At 42.0% G+C, this 16,749-nt stretch overlaps 2 protein-coding genes across 2 annotated transcripts in view; both read left to right on the forward strand.

Moving 5' to 3' along the window:
• Nucleotides 1–424: 424 nt before the first annotated feature.
• The window catches only part of dhrsx (dehydrogenase/reductase (SDR family) X-linked), a 20,841-nt gene continuing 4,516 nt past the window's right edge, over nt 425–16,749 (forward strand). The window contains exons 1-5 of the mRNA XM_085448093.1: nt 425–585; nt 12,636–12,743; nt 15,399–15,467; nt 16,329–16,430; nt 16,517–16,724. Of these exons, the coding sequence (XP_085304219.1) occupies nt 486–585; nt 12,636–12,743; nt 15,399–15,467; nt 16,329–16,430; nt 16,517–16,724 (587 nt within the window). The 5' untranslated portion in view covers nt 425–485. The remainder of the gene's footprint in view (nt 586–12,635; nt 12,744–15,398; nt 15,468–16,328; nt 16,431–16,516; nt 16,725–16,749) is intronic.
• On the forward strand, nt 521–11,981 carry LOC146682268 (E3 SUMO-protein ligase ZBED1-like). Its single transcript, XM_085448091.1, has 2 exons — nt 521–585; nt 8,740–11,981. The coding sequence occupies exon 2, from the start codon at nt 8,765–8,767 to the stop codon at nt 10,826–10,828; it is 2,064 nt and encodes a 687-aa protein (XP_085304217.1). The 5' UTR covers nt 521–585; nt 8,740–8,764; the 3' UTR covers nt 10,829–11,981.

A 16,749-nucleotide genomic window follows, 5' to 3' on the forward strand; every position in this document is an offset into this window, starting at 1 on the left:
AAAAACAAACCACACTATGCTTCAGAGGCTCTGTGTCAAGGTACCCCTGTCCCCCCACTGGGACATATTGTTTTATTGTGTATTCTATTTTCATTGTTGTTAATGTTGATACCAATAGACATGTGGCGGGTCTGCACCTCATCTCTGCCCCTACTTTAACCCCGCTGCTATGGCCCAATAAATATACCGTCTGAATAAGGCCACCAAACAGCTCACAGCCTCTTCATCAGAAACTACAAAGTACCGATACTGTTATTATTGTTGACATAACGACAGCAGATGCATTGACGTGGCTGTTCAAACTAAACACTGTTCACAGCTTTAGCGGAGAAAATGCGTTTCAGCTCATTTGGTTCCGCCCTCTTTGCGTCAAAACTTCTTGAGGGCGGAACCACTGACAGACTTATCCCAGTGAGGCGTCCACACGGACTCATTAACGGAAGCGCACTCGGACTCGGAAGCGTTTCGGTGTGGGAAGCAGAAGGATGTCTCTTCAGTCGGTGCTGGTGCCTCTCTTCAAACTGTACTTATGCGGAATTAAAGTTCTTCTCTACCAAATTTTCAACCGCTCCTTTACGCTCCCAGGTCAGTCCCGCTTCTCTCTTACACAGCTCTGTGTCTGCTGGTTTGTGCCTGATGCATATTTGTCACCATGTGCGGTACTGATGTCGTGTCGTCGTCGACAGAAGCGCCTGCAGGTATAGAACTGCTCGGTCAGCTGCAAGAACAGGACACGGAGAGTTTGAAGTACTCGTTAGTCCGTAATTCCGATCGATAGTGTGAGGAAGATGTGATTTCAGCCAGAGCCGTGCGGTGCGTGTGTTTGCGGCGGAACAGCAGTTAAAGTAGCGTTTTCTAACTCGCAAACGGTTTTATGCTGGGATGAGATTAAACTGAGATGATTCTTACGGTGAGTCCGTCTCCTCGTGGGCTCCTGCGCGGGCTGTGACACAAAGGGGACTCAGATCGCATCAGAGCAATCCTGTTTTCAAAGGAGGTTCATTTAATTTTCATTATCAATCATTTGTTTTTATTTCTTACACTGATTCATGTTTGTACACTTCCTGTGATGGTGAATGCACTGACCTTTACACGCACGTGTCTATGCTTTTTCTATTGACGTGCATTAATGTCCCCAGGGACAAGCTTCATACCCCACTGAGCTCATAGGCACTGTGGTAAAGGTGTGACATGAGAGCCGCTTTGTCTTTACAAATGCAAAGAAAAGCCTGTGGAGCTGTAACAGCCTGGGCCCATTAAAACTGTGACAGAGGTAATAAGAAGTGGCTCTCTGAAGCATGTTTTACCAGCTGTTTTAGTCCGAACTAAACTATATTTATATAACATTAGTGGTGCAACGGATCCAAAATCTCACGGTTCGGATCAATTTTACGGATCTGCGAAAAAAGACAAAAATGTAACATTTACTTATTGAAGTATTTTTGCCTGTTAAAAACATTCAGCTCAAGACTCATTCCACGCAATTATAAAAAAAAATGATGGTACAATATGGGGCAGTACAGTCTTTGTATCTACCACTCAATTCAATTTTATTTATAAAGCGCCAAATCACAACAACAGTCGCCTCAAGGCGCTTTATAATGTAAGGTCGACCCTACAGTAATACACACCGCTCGTTATATCGCACTCTGCTGTGATATAACGAGCGGTCACGTAGCTTTCCGTTGCCCTGGAGCTCCACCCGTTTGTAGTAGTTGGGTAACAGAAGATGCCTGGGACAGTTCAGCCATAACTTTAAACTTTTCCTGCTCATACATGCTTGGAACGATGTTGCCACTGAAGTGGACGCAAACGGGATATCACAGCGTGGCTCAAGCACGTCCATCATAGTTTAAACCCCTTGTTTTGCGCAACAGAATACGGCCTCCCGTCTGCAGCTAAACACCCCAACAGCTTCTGTAATAGCTTTAGCCCGGGGGGGAGAGCTGCTAAAAGCTGTGAACTTCCTTTTGTGTTCGTCTTGATGCATTCTCAATCATCCAGGGAAATAAATCTCCAAAAGTCACCAACTTGGAGTGTTTCAGTTTGCCATCTTAGGGAGAAATCAACACACATGGGTGTATGTCCTTTGTTGCTGAGATTTATTGATAAAAACGGTATAAAAAACCAACCATTTGTACACATATTTACAAATAATAATAAAAAGTGAGTGAGTACATTTCAACATTTTCAGCAATCACTCACAATCCTGGCACTGCCATGGTATCTGTAGTCTGCATTTACCACATGTGTATCTGTAGCCAAACGGAAGAAGACAGTCTATATTCTTAGCAGCATGCACAGCGTGGTTCAGACTGATAACACCACCAAAAGGAAGCCAAACACTGTCTCCCTTTACAACAAAACAAAGTGTGGCGTGGATGTGATGGACCAGATGGTTCGGGAGTACACTGTCCGCAGAGGAACACGGCGCTGGCCAGTTGCCGTGTTTTATAACATGATTGACATGGCAGCACTGAATGCACATGTGCTGTATCAAGCATGCACCGGGACGAAGGAAAGACGGGTGGACTTCCTGGTGGAGCTTGCAAGAGAGTTGGCTCACTCTCATGTAGCTGCGAAGAAGGCAAGAAAAGAACAGTTGCTTCGGACACAACCCTCCACACCTAGCCCTGGAAAAAGAGCCATGTGTCAGGTCAAACACAAATGCAAGAACAATCATGCCACTATGCGACGTGTTCACTGCTACAGATACACATGTGGTAAATGCAGACTACAGATACCACGGCAGTGCCAGGATTGTGAGTGATTGCTGAAAATGTTGAAATGTACTCACTCACTTTTTATTATTATTTGTAAATATGTGTACAAATGGTTGGTTTTTTGTACTGTTTTTATCAATAAATCTCAGCAACAAAGGACATACACCCATGTGTGTTGATTTCTCCCTAAGATGGCAAACTGAAACACTCCAAGTTGGTGACTTTTGGAGATTTATTTCCCTGGATGATTGAGAATGCATCAAGACGAACACAAAAGGAAGTTCACAGCTTTTAGCAGCTCCCCCACCCCCTCATCCACACACCCCCACTCCCCTCCCTCCAGAATTCCCAGGTAACAACCTAATTTACATATGAATGACTAGCCAATTTAGCTTCCACTTGGCTGAAGCTAAAGCTTAGCTAAAAGCCTACCAGCCATTTGGCTGGAAGGCGGGTTTTTAAAGGTAGAAAGGTAGAAGGCTGGCCGGCGGGTGTTAAACTCCTCTGCTCCTCCACTTGGACTGCTAGCGCTAACCATAACTACCACTTGACAGACCCACCACGCCACCTTACACATACTTGTTTTTCTTCTGTTTCCTATCTTCGGATCATGTGTGTACCGAACCGTGGAGTGGGATCGGTTCGTATTATGGATCAACGGTGATCCGTTGCACCACTATATAACATGTAATGAAATAATAGTATATGTGAATCCAAACTTTTATTTTTAACCCAGACAGAACTCCTGGGTTAAAGTGGAGTTCAGCAGGCAGGGGAACATCAGCTGTAGTACTTTAACATATCTGAAAGGATCCCAGTGATTCGTGCTGTGAGCTCCAGCAGATCTTTGTGTACCCGTGATTAGCTGCCACGTGTGACCACTGCTGCTCCATAGTGGACTTACACAGCTGACTTCACCATGATCTAACCCAGTGTTTCATTTTTCCATTCCCTACACTGAGGTGGTTTTTCAGGTGAACTTCTCATCGCCAGAAAATGTTTGTTTTTATTTGTTTTTTCAAAATCATAGCAAAAGTATGTAGACAGGTGGAGTTACAGCTAGAGGTTTTTGAAAACCCATTTATCAAAGGAGCAGTGTTAGTAATTTAATTTTAGTGAATAAAGCATGTGACCATAGAGTGGAAAATCACTAATGCATTACACTGTAAGACAAAGAGGGAAGTGTTTCTGGAGATGCAGATCTGGGTTTTATACCCACATAATCTCACAGAGTGCGTGACTAATGACAGATTTGTTGCATTCCTTTTTTTGGGAATATCCAGCAGCATTACAAAAGAGCAAAACTGATTGGCCTTTTACGCCTTTGATTTAATGAGCCAAATATTCACTTTTAAAAACAGACTTTTATTGTAGTTCTGAACATCAGTGTTACTGGTGACGAAATCAAGATTTGTTGGATATTTGCAATAAATCATCTGTAATCATGTGTGCTTTTGTTGGAACAACAAAAGCACACATGATGCTAGATTAGAGATGAGTTTATCTGAGAGACTGCTCAGGTTGGAGGCGGGGCTTTAGACATCTACACAGTAGGATTGTCAAGAAAAAAATGTTACTCCAGTATTTATTGATACGAAAATGAATACAGAATTACGATACTTTGCATCAATATTGATACAAACAGCTTAAGAGGAATGTTAGAGGTCTGTAAAGCTCCCGTTTCAGCAACATTGAAGTTATCATAAATGTTAACCTGGATGATGCACGCATTAACATTAGACACTTAACTATTAGTTCAGTGGCTATCAGGTAATTGCTGGGTAATCATTGCTGTGGCAGCTAGCAAACTGTAGCTGGATAGAAGAAGAATTGTTCCGGCTCAGCTGGTCACAGATGGAGTGACCAGGGCAGATTATATTGGCACAATATAAATATTGTTTCTTATTCTTTTTTTAAATGTAGTTATAATGTATCGGCAATTTTCAATTAAAAAAATTCAAGGGAATGTATATTTCTAATCTTCAGCTCATTGTTGTTACATCATAATATAATAATGATACAAAACAATTAACGGAACACTTTGAAAACACATCAGGTCTCAATGGGGAAATAAATCTGTACTGATATGGAGTGGGTTGATAGAAATGACACAAGACTGAGCATTTCCTTGCAGCAGGTGGGACCTAGAACTAACTGCATAGGGTTTGACAGTGGGTCTAGGGTAGTCTGAGTGCTGTTATCCAGCCTGTAGAGATCGGTGCGTTGCTCCATGGATATACCCTACCAAACTCTCACTGACCCACGGCCGAATGCTGCACGTTCTCCGCAGTATTTCCAGACCCCTTTACATCTTTCACGTGTACTGAGTGCTGCAGGTACTACGGCTGCTGCTTTGAAAACCACAGAGCCCCACTAGTGGACGTGACAATTCCAAAATTCTATGGCAAATGCTAATTAGGCTCCACAGGGCCAAACAGTAAGCACATAATCCGCTGGAGGACCTCGGACCCTCAGGCCACTCTCATGAAGTCTGTCCCAGGGACAGCAGCAGGGAAGCCCAGACCTCCCTCTTGCCACTTCTTCCATCTTATCTGAAGGAACATCAAGATGTTCCCAGGGAACAGATACACACTCTCCAGTGTGTCCTGGGTTTACGCCGGGGCCTCCTCCCAGTAGGACATGCAGGGCTGGAACACCTTATCCAGAAGAGGACACCCTTAGCTGTTTCCTTTCAATGTGGAGCAGTAGCAGCTAGGGCTGTGCGATATGACCAAAACCTCATATCCCGATATCAGACATCTATCGTCCGATAACGATATAAATCACAGAAATGTAACATTTCCTGTAAATTCTGTGAATCTCGAGCAGCTCGACTTGCGTGAAGTGTTTCCAGCTGCGCGTCGTGTAGCTGGAGTCGAGTGTTTTAACCTTCTCTCACCCCAACCGGTCGCAGCAGATGGCCGCCCCTCCCTGAGCCTGGTTCTGCCGGAGGTTTCTTCCTGTTAAAAGGGAGTTTTTCCTTCCCACTGTCGCCAAAGTGCTTGCTCATAGGGGGTCATATGATTGTTGGGTTTTTCTCTGTATCTATGAAGCGCCTTGAGGCGACTTTTGTTGTGATTTGGCGCTATATAAATAAAATTGAATTGAATTGAATTGATGCATGAAACGATACGTTTTTAGACATAAGTTGTAACAGCTGTTGTTTTCTTTGTGAGTATTTCTTACACGGCGTGCTGCGGGGAAAAGCCTGTTCTAACGTTTGAGTCTGAGGTTTATTTTTTAGCACCTGGCGGCTCTTTTTTACTTCTCATCCGTAAATAATCTGCTCTTTCACGTGATTCAGTTTATTTTGAAAAGTCTCAACAGGATCTTGAGCTTTATTGTGAAAGATTTATGTGGAACATAAACAAGCGGACATGCGATGCTGTTACCGTCGTTGTTGCTAACGACAACGCATAAAAACAGGCGCTTGTCCGTCCGTAGTGTGGTTATATTAAATATAAGAGAAAGAAGAAATTAATACAGCCCCTACAGTGACCATCAAAACCATGAAAAAATATTGCCGTAAACAGTTTATTTTGCGACACCACGAAACAAACGATAGCGTAAAATGAAACGACGGACGTTTTTATATCGTCATCCGATATATATGGTTATATCGAACAGCCCTAGTAGCAGCTATACTCTGAACCCTTCCCAAATGACTGAAAGCCCATCCAGGAAAGGTGGAAGCTAATATTCGCTATATATGACAAAAACATCAGGCCAATATTAACCATTTCACCATTTGTGGCATCTGGTGACAAATGGCTGCCACCAAATGGCAGATGGACACAATAATTTACCTGTATTGGGCATCAATTAAAATTTTAACAATTAAATTAAGCAACTAGTGTGTCTGGTACCAACTACTGATGACAGCAACAGTCGGTTAGTCTCTAGTTAACTCTTCATCATCTATGATAAAACCACCACCAAAAGCCACCAGAGCTTATCTTTGCATTGTTACACGCTGTAGTGCTATGTTTTTTTAATTATTTTTTATTTAAGCATTTCAATTTATTCTACATGGGTGGCACGGTGGTTAGCACTGTTGCCTCACAGCAAGAAGGTCCTGAGTTCAATTCCATCATCAGGCCGGGGTCTTTCTTTGTGGAGTTTGCATGTTCTCCCCGTGTTTGCGTGGGTTCTCCCCGGGTACTCCGGCTTCCTCCCAGCGCCCCCCGCGACCCTGAAAAGGATAAGCGGAAGCGAATGGATGGATGGAATTTGTTCTACATCAGTATTACATTTTTTTTTTTATTAATCCTAATTTTATCAACTTTAGTTCATAGTAACTAAATAAATTGCTAAAAAGTGCAATAAAACCACAAAGAAACTGAAAGCCATTTTTCTAGATGTAGACCTCAATTTATAAATAAAAGGTTGCACAAAATCCTTTCAAACCACCTAAAATTAATTTTTTGTTTTCATAACTTTGTTCTTGATATGTATTTATTTTTATATATAAACTATAGCAAAAATGAGAAAAAAAAAACTGTGTATATTGTGCTCAATTTATAAAAAGTCATCAGTACTAAAGTAGTGCAATCAAAGTGTCCCAGTAACCAACAGGAAATGTATATAGAAGAGGAAGTATATAGAAGGCCACAAAGTTAAACAGTATTTTTTTCTGTTATTAATTTCAATAATGCCAAAGCAGCTGAAGCTGATTGACAATCCTCTCGGCTACTTAACTGACCATATCAATGTCTCAGAAGTTTAATTGACTTAGTGCTGTACTCTGATTAAAAAGTGTCCCTTTAATTTGTTTGAGAAGTGTGTTTATATAATTAGCGCGACCTGTGGCAGTCATTTTCACCAGGGCTAAACAACCATTACACAAACTTGAAATTTGGTTCCAAGAACGTGAACGTAGTTGAAGGATTCGGCTGAAGAGCGTGTGAATTGACCGTGTCACGTCACATGTGCCACTTTGGAATGTGAACAGCATTTCACACACATTAAATGCGCCATGCTTTAGCAGTATTTGCAACCGATAGCCTTCATTCCTTAAGGTTAATGTTAATATGCCTGCTTATAATTTGTCATTCCTGTAATTAAATGGTTATGTCTGAGTACTCTGACTCACAAACATTTATTTTGTACAGCCAAATATTGGAGAACTGCAGCTCCATTTGGCTGTTATTGGTCTTGAGTTAGATACGATGTGGCTGCCAAATAGTTGTGGGTGGAACCATAGTGTAGTAAAACCAGCAGTTAAATGATGTGGTAAACAAATTAGATATGAGTAATTTGTTTAATTGACTAATATTTCTGGTGGCGACCTAAAAGGGCAGCAACATAATCGACTTATTGAAGGTAGGTTTAAAGTGGACATGAAACACTGTGTAAAGGTTAATTTACACTATGGAGGATGCGCTGTCAAAAACTGACATAGATGTGACACTTAAATAAGAATAAGTGCTTAAAGGTTTTAGAACATGCTTAGCACTATCCTGTGCCAGTACAGGATGTGACATCACAGAGTTGGTTGGTTGTGGTTAACAGACTTCTATAAGTTTATGTAAGCTAGTGACGAAAACAAGAATACTAAAACTAAAAAATGTGTTCAAAGGGTAATTTTTTTTAATTACTCCTGGCTGCAACAACGAGTTTTTGTTAATCTAATGTGGGTCTATCAGTTGCAAATAACCAACCAACCTGGTGACCTGATATTCTGTACTAACTCAAGATGGTGCTAAACCAGTTCTAAAAATGTGAACTTTTAAAAAGTTATTTCTTAAATCCAGCTTCAGAGGCAGTGTTAAATCTGTCAGTTTTGAGAGCAGGATTGCATAGTGTACATGTAGTGTCTCATGTGGCATTGTTATGTTAGGGTTACTTGTGCAAACCTCAGTATCAGTGGTAACCATCATGCAAATTCCTATCTTAGCCAGATATTTTATCTGCTCATTTGCATGTTACTTGTTGGGAGAATTGTAAAATCCAGTTCTCAAACACTTAAAATGTTTTTATCACCAAAATCAAATGTTTATTTCACTGTTCTTGTTAGGTTCTCGATAAGAGAAGCCATCCTGATGGACTTTATACCTAAGGAGCCAATGGAGGGTAAAAGTTCAGGACCTTCGTGCTCAGGCCTCAATCTGGTCGCACACCCACGTGCCAAAAGCAAAGTGTGGAAGTACTTTGGCTTTGACACAGATGCAGATGGCTGCATATTACACTGGAAAAGGATTTACTGTCGTGTATGTATGAGCCAAATTGCCTACTCCGGAAACACCTCAAACTTGTCATACCACCTTGAAAAGAACCATCCCATAGAGTTCAGTGAGTTTGTGAAAAGCAACACAGATCAGATGCGGGAAGCTTTTGCTACGGCGTTTTCTCGGATAAAGACTGAGCCTACAGTTTCACAGCAGCAGTCCCAGGAAACCTATTTAAGGCAGAGCTTAGACTCTGAAAACAAACGACACAATGATTTGACAGTAGCTATTATCAACTTCATTTGTGAGGGGTTATATCCTGTATGTACAGTTGAAGAGCCTACGTTCAAGAATTTAATCGGTATTGTCGACCCTGGATATTCTCCTCCAAGCAAAAGTGACCTCGCAGCCAAAATGGTTCCTCAAATGTACTGCCGTACCCAAAATGTGGTCTTTAATGAGCTAAGTGGAGTTATGAATTGTGGCATTGCTACAGATCTGTGGCAAAGCCAAACACAAAACAGAACGTATATTTCACTTTCTGTGCATTCAATCAATTACAACAGTGCATCTGGCTTCTCGGTGACCAACAAATGCCTTAAAACTTTTGAAGTACAAGAGGACAACAGAGCTGAGAATATCACCAGAGCCATGTATGAAGCCTTTGTGAAGTGGGGGATAACTCATAAAGTCATTGGGGCTACCACAGATGGTTCGGTGGATGTGGTGAAAGCATGCTCCCTCCTGGATCTGACAGTGGAAATGCCCTGCCTTGGACACACAATCAATCATGCAATGGCTGAAGCCTTCCAGCTGCCACGAGTGAGTGGCTTTTTGGGATGCTGCCGCAAGCTTGTCGATCATTATAGAGAATCTGCAATGTATACAGTACGAGAAAAGCAGAAGCAACATGGCCTTGCTCAGTGTACACTCATCACAGACCAGGACAGGTCATGGTTTGGTACATTGGCAATGCTACAAAGACTGAAAGAGCAACAGGCTGTTATAAGTATGACACTTATAGAGAGTTCCAGTAGCCATCATTTCACCTTCAGTGGTTCTGACTGGGCCTTGTTGGAGGGCTTGATTGAAGTCCTCCAGCCCTTTAAAGTTGTGGCAAACATGATCACTTCTTGTAAGTATCCAACCATTAGCATGGTGAGACCTGTCCTTCATATGCTGCTGAACACCACCCTCAAAATTAAGGAAGGGGATCTCAAAGAGATCAGCATGAGCAAAGAGCTCATCTCCAAGGTCTTGTCAAGCACATATTCACAGAATTCACAGTTATCCCAAGAGATCGCAACATTCCTCAACATTGCTACATTTTTGGATCCTCGTTATAAGAAACTGCCTTTTCTTTCCACCCAAGAACGCTCCAAAGTTGAGAGTATTATTATTGAAGAGGCCAAAGCAATCCTTGAGAAGCAGATTTCGGAGCGATCGGGCCTTGATGATTCTTCTTTGGTGTCTGATGAGCCACCTTGCAAAAAACTGGGACTTCTGGGTGAATCTTCTGCCAGCACTTCAGTTCAAGACAACCCTTTGGCTGCCATATTTTGCCAGTCAGATGCAGACCAGAGCCAGGAGGAGCTACATGCTCAAGTAGTAGAGGAGCTGAGCAACTACAAGTCACAGAGGGTTCTAGGTCTGAATGAAGACCCTTTGCTTTGGTGGTCGAACCATGCACCTTTGTTCCCCACACTTCCTAAGGTGCTCCAGAAGTATTGGTGCGTTCCTGCCACAAGTGTTCCTTGTCATAGGTTGTTCAGCTCATCAGGTACTTTTCTTTCTGGGAAAAGAAACCGCATACCTTCAGCTCTAGTGGATATGCAGGTTTTCCTGTATGAGAACTCTCGGAGCTACTATGAGCCTGAACCCTGTGAGGATGAATTTGAAACTGTTTTGGAAACCAACTCTAGTTTGGCTCAGCACTAAAGTGACTGAGGTTTGAAAGAACTTTATTTACTTTGCTAAAGGCTGAGGTTCTAAAGGCTGAAAAGCCACTGGTGGCATAAAGGGACAACGTTTTCAGCCTTTATAACATATGGGACACTTTAGCTTTTAAGTTAACTGCTGTAAACACATTTCTCCTTTACAGAGCGGATGTCCTTATGCATTCAAAATCTGCACAGAAACTCTATTGTATTAAAATGAAGTGGAAGGTTACAGAAGAAAGATTTATCGTTTATGTAGCAATATTGTGTTTTGTCTTTATTATAAATGTGTCAGCTGTTTTTTTGTTTGTTTTGTTTTTTAAATTTGTGGCCATTCCCAAAGTCTTGCTTGATGGTCTCACCTGTACACATCTCGGTGGGGGAGCGTAGTGCACAAACACACCTCTCCAGGTAAAACATTTGCTGCCCATGTGGGCATGGAAATTCCACAGTAAGGGCTACAAGCACACTCTGCCATCCTCTTTTTCATTTAGAGTAAGTACAGAGTGGAACAGAGTACAGGCCAGGAAACTGGTTCCAGTGCCCAAGCTGTGCACTGAGGTGAGCCTAACTATCTAGTCGCCGTCACTCGCTTGCTTAGGATCAGACTCCTTTCCCACCAGTGAAGTGACACTGCATGTACCACAAGCCAATGTTGGAATGATTAATTATATCTCTTTAAACTTCATACATTTAAACATGATATTATGTGATAAGGAAACGTGTGAATTATTGGTTCATAAATATCTCTTAAGAAATACCACTAGGGTGATCAGTTTAGACAGTCTGAAACAACAATGTTTTATTTGCTGTTAAATTTAATTTTCAGTTGCTGTTGAGATTTATGTACCAAAACTACATTGCAATGGTTAGGAGAAGATCATGGTACAGATTAAAATAGAATATTTTAAACTCATTAACCATGTGAAAATCTTCCGGTTTGTATGTTGGGGGACGAATGCCTCGGCAGACTTACAGAAACCTTTGATAGTAGTTGGGCGCATCTTACCTCACCGATCAGTTGTTGTGACTTCCTAGTATACTCTGATGTTTAGTTGTCCTTTTGTCCCCTCAAGTGTCATTCAGGCTATGGACTTTGTAAATACTTGTCCACATATTGCAGAACTGACTGATAATAAATGTGAGTAAAGGTTTTGCTTGTCTGGCTGCTTGATGTCTTCACTTTGCATGGGAACAATGTTCAATATTTGAAAATGCAATGCAGTCATACAAACGGATTTCACCAGTCTGTTCTGGAGCGGTGCATTTCATAGGTTTCATATATTCCTGCTGTTTTCCTGGGTTACAAGCAAAACAAAGCAGAGTAACTGGTATTTATTTCTTAACGAGCGCTACAAGAAAGGTTCTGTGAAAATTGATCTAAGAAATCCACATGTCATGCTCTTCATTACACTATTAAAAAATGTCAGTCACTGGCCTGGGTAATTGGTCATTGTATTTCCCAGTGGCAGTCAAGTAGAATGACATGTCATTGCATTCATAATTAAGTTCAGATATGTTTCTAAGTTCTATACAAAACCAGCTGAGTAACTATAGAAAAAGCTTCTTGTAAATCACCTGACTTACAAAAGTGTGTATAGCCTTATCTGCACTCACTGTAATTCTGTTCTGTTGATTCTTCGAATGCTGTGTTGCTGCTGCATATTTACAGATGACTGTTAATAGATCAGTCACGGAAGACTTTTGTCCCAGCATTGTCTTAAACCTCATCGTTACTGAACCTCGCCAGAGTTTAAATGAAAGATTGTGCAATGTTCTTATGTGGTCCCCTCTCTCCTCCTACACAGTCTTACCCAAGCAAAATGGAAGGGTTGCCATTGTGACTGGGGGTACCAGAGGAATTGGTTTTGAAACAGCAAGACACCTGGCAAGCCTTGGCATGCATGTTATCATAGGTAGGCTAATGTCCGATCACATGCCTTCACTCAGTCAGTTCCCCTTTCTATACTTTTTCTTAGTTGTGGCAGTGCCTTAAAGTTTCATTGTTTCAGATGTCCCGCAGGCTGGGACTCTGGTCTCAAAAACTGTGTGTACAACTATGTAAAAAGGAACCTACTGCCCACTTGAGCTATAAATATTTTGTATGTTGTCTATGGAACTAAACAGCAGCTGTGTTTAATATGAACTTTTTGACCTTTTATATTCATTTATTGAATGACTTGCACAAAACAGCACTGGAATCTTTCCATATATGGAGCTGAATGCTTCATATCTGCACTGGCAGTAGATCCTAGGTTCTCAAAGTGTAGCCCACAGGCCAGCTAAATGTATTAATGAAAATGAAGTGATCTACAGGGTGGGACAATTATATGGATACACCGTAATAACATGGGAATGGTTGGTGATATTAAAGTCCTGTTTGTGGCACATTAGTATATGTGAGGGGGCAAACTCCTCAAGTGGAGGTACAGCATACACCACATTGTTAAGTCTGGAGTTTTGTCTTTCAGGTGAAAAACTCCAAAACACAGACTTAACAATGTGGTGTATGCTGTACAGTGCAGCGAGGAATGCCCAGACCTCCACATCGGAGAGACCAAACAGCCACTTCACAAGCGCATGGCACAACACAGAAGAGCCACCTCCACAGGACAAGACTCAGCAGTCCATCTGCATCTAAAGGTCAAAGGTCACTCTTTGAGGATGCCAATGTTCACATTTTGGACAGAGAGGACAGATGGTTTGAAAGAGGAGTGAAAGAAGCATCTATGTGCACTGTGAGCGACCATCTTTGAACAGAGGCGGGGTTTACGACACCAACTCTCTGTCATCTATAATCCAGTTTTGAGATCCTTCCCAGACGCCTTAACGCCCACTCACATCCTGGGCCATCTGACCTCAGGAAATCACATGATAAGGTGGGGCCAGGTTTCACAATGAACACACCCGAAACTCTGGCTGATTGGGACCCACACCCAGTTTCACACCTTGGCTCAGGCGATTAGAGGATCATCAGGGGGTCCTTTGTCCCTCTGTGGGGGGAAACTCCCACTAGGTTTATATCTGGGACTCTCCACCATTTGACCTTGGAACTGAAGAAGCTTCTCGGATGAGAGGTGAAACGTCTTCAACTTTGACTACGATGACCTGGATGACTGAGAACCTTCACAGACATCTTCATTAGTGACAGTTTTCCTGCGTCCACATTTTGGCAAATCCAACACTGAACCAGTTTCACGAAACCTAGCAAGCAGTTTGCTGACTGTAGCATGGGAGATGGGTGGTCTCGTAGGGGGTCTTGCATTGAAACCTGCTGCAATGACCCGGTTACTGCGTTCACCAGATATCAACACAATTTCGCTCCTCACGTGTTAACCTCTTCGACATGTCAATGGCTGTGACCAAAGAGAAACTTGTAAATAACTCATGAAAGAATAAAGTTACGTTGAAACCAAGCACACCATTGTTTTTCTTGTGACATTACCAATAAGTTTGATGTGTCACATGGCCCTCTTCCTATTGAAAAAACAAAAGTTGTATCCAAGATGGCCGACTTCTAAATGGCCACCATGGTCACCACCCATCTTGAGGAGTTTGCCCCCTCACATATACTAATGTGCCACAAACAGGACTTTAATATCACCAACCATTCCCATGTTATTACGCTGTATCCTTATAAATGGCCCACCCTGTAGAATGAATCTACAGTTCATGCAGGACCAACTGAGCGCTTTACTTGGATTTAAAATCTTTAACTTTTCTAGCACAATAGGGCTAACTAAATGTTCCTGGTGTCAATGCATGCCACCTTACTACTGATTAAAGATTGTTACAAAATGAGAATTCCAACAATAAATTCTTTCTGAAAATACAAACTTTGCAAACCCTAACTCTGGAGCAGGGATGTCAAACTCATTTTATATTGCAGGCCACGTACAGCATTTTGATCTTAAGTGGGCTGAATCAGTGATGCCCTCGTTTCAGTCAGCGTAAATACGCTAAACTACACCTTTAACCCCCTTAAGTCCAATTTCAACAGTACGTCTCATTTTTACTACAAGATGCTGCTGTAGTGATTGAAAGAAATCTGTTTCACAAATAAATGTGTAAAATTATAGAAAGTTCTGCTGTCTCATCGCCCAGGAGAGTAATCCACATGAATTCTTCTGTCTTTTAATTATTGTTTATCTAATTACTGTGGTGTACTATGAATGGTCATGGTACTGGTGTTCATCAGCAGGAAAAGCTGTAAAACCCATGAAAATACAGCTAAAAGTCCAAAATCTATAACTTCCTAAACATATTCCAAAACCATCCAGTGGGCCCCATCGGAGTCTTTGGCAGGCCGATTCTGGCCCCTGGGCGTCATGTTTGACAACCCTGCTCTAGATTATTTTTTCATTACCTCCATCATCCTGATGACGACGGACTAAAATACCAGAATATTACCTTCCCCTGTTGATAGACGCGTTGTGATTGGCTTTTTCTCCAGTGTTCATTAGTATCAGTCGTACCAAAGGTTTTGTTAGCGAGTGTAGGCTGTAGCATTGAGTGGATCAGCTGCTGGATATCTGCCCACCAAGCCTCTCTTTGATCTTCATCATCTCCAGCTGGGAATGAGAGAGAAGAAGGTGCAGCAGCTGTTAGGAAGATTCACGAAGAAGGGACCGAAGGAACCGGTAAGTCCAGTAACACGGAAGCTCTCATTCAGTATTGTCTATGAAACAGGAAGTGGGTCTTCCAAAATAAAAGCTCAAATTTCAGATAAAAATGTTATACCATGGCAATGCTTTACATCATAAATACATATATGAAATAATGTCAGCTGTGATACTTGCTCTCTGAAAAGCTAAATAACAGGATCCCATCTGAGTTGACACAGAGAGCAAATGAAAGCCGACTGTAGACCCAGGCACAGGCTTAAATAAGTTAAAATAAACTGTTAGTGTAGTCCAGCCTAACTGGAAACTCAAAAAATACAGTGCAGAAAAACACACACACCTTTTATCCCTACACATGGTGAGTATCAGTCATCCCAGCCTGTAGCAAAACATAAGTGATAATCTAAAAGAATGTCAATGACAATAATCCTGATTTCTTCCTAAAAATGATACTTTAACAGTAAATAATCGGTGTTATGGACCAGGTATGTCACATTTTCTTCTCCATTACCATGGCAACATTGAGGGTGTTAAAACCAGTTTGACCTCGGACATGACCTCCCCTCAGAATACAAAATGTAAATCCTGACAAACCAGCATCTCCTGCTGTGTAACGACACGTAAAGAAATGAGCATGTGTGCTAATGCTTACTAGTATAAAGCCCTTCGTCGTACATATGTTCCATACTGTCCTCACTTGTTGAGATGTTTGCTACCTTTAGGGACTTCTGGGAGACAAACTCAATCATTTCTGCCTATTGATGGTGGGGCGTATGATGTGGCGTGCACAGTGACCTCGAGAGGTCACATGCACTGCAGCTACTGACTGCTGTTACCTGATGACAGTCAGGATTCAGTGCTGTTCTTTTCTTACTGCAGCTGAGTTTGTCTTCGTGGACATGACGTCACTGAAATCTGTGCGACACTTTGTGCGGTTGTTCAGGGACAGAGGTCTACCCCTCCATGTCCTGGTTAATAACGGTAGGCTATACAAACGCACACTGATGATGGTCTTTGCAAAGTCACGCACCGGTTTACTACATATTAAACTTGTTCCTTTCACGTAGCTGGGACCATGATGGTTCCTGACAGACAGACAGAGGATGGCTTTGAGTACCACTTGGGCCTCAATTACCTGAGCCACTTCCTGCTGACCAACTTGCTGCTTGATCTGCTGAAGAGGTCAGGAAAACCGGGCTGCTGCTCTAGAATCATCAACATGTCCTCTGCTACACATTACGCAGGAGTCATAGACATGGAGGACTTAAACAGGAGGTGAGAAGATCAATCAGTGGGTGTG

The sequence above is a fragment of the Copadichromis virginalis genome, linkage group LG23, assembly GCF_057382275.1.
Source record: "Copadichromis virginalis isolate Kocher_CV1m ecotype Utaka linkage group LG23, C_Virginalis_male_GT1.1, whole genome shotgun sequence".
Taxonomy (NCBI): domain Eukaryota; kingdom Metazoa; phylum Chordata; class Actinopteri; order Cichliformes; family Cichlidae; genus Copadichromis; species Copadichromis virginalis.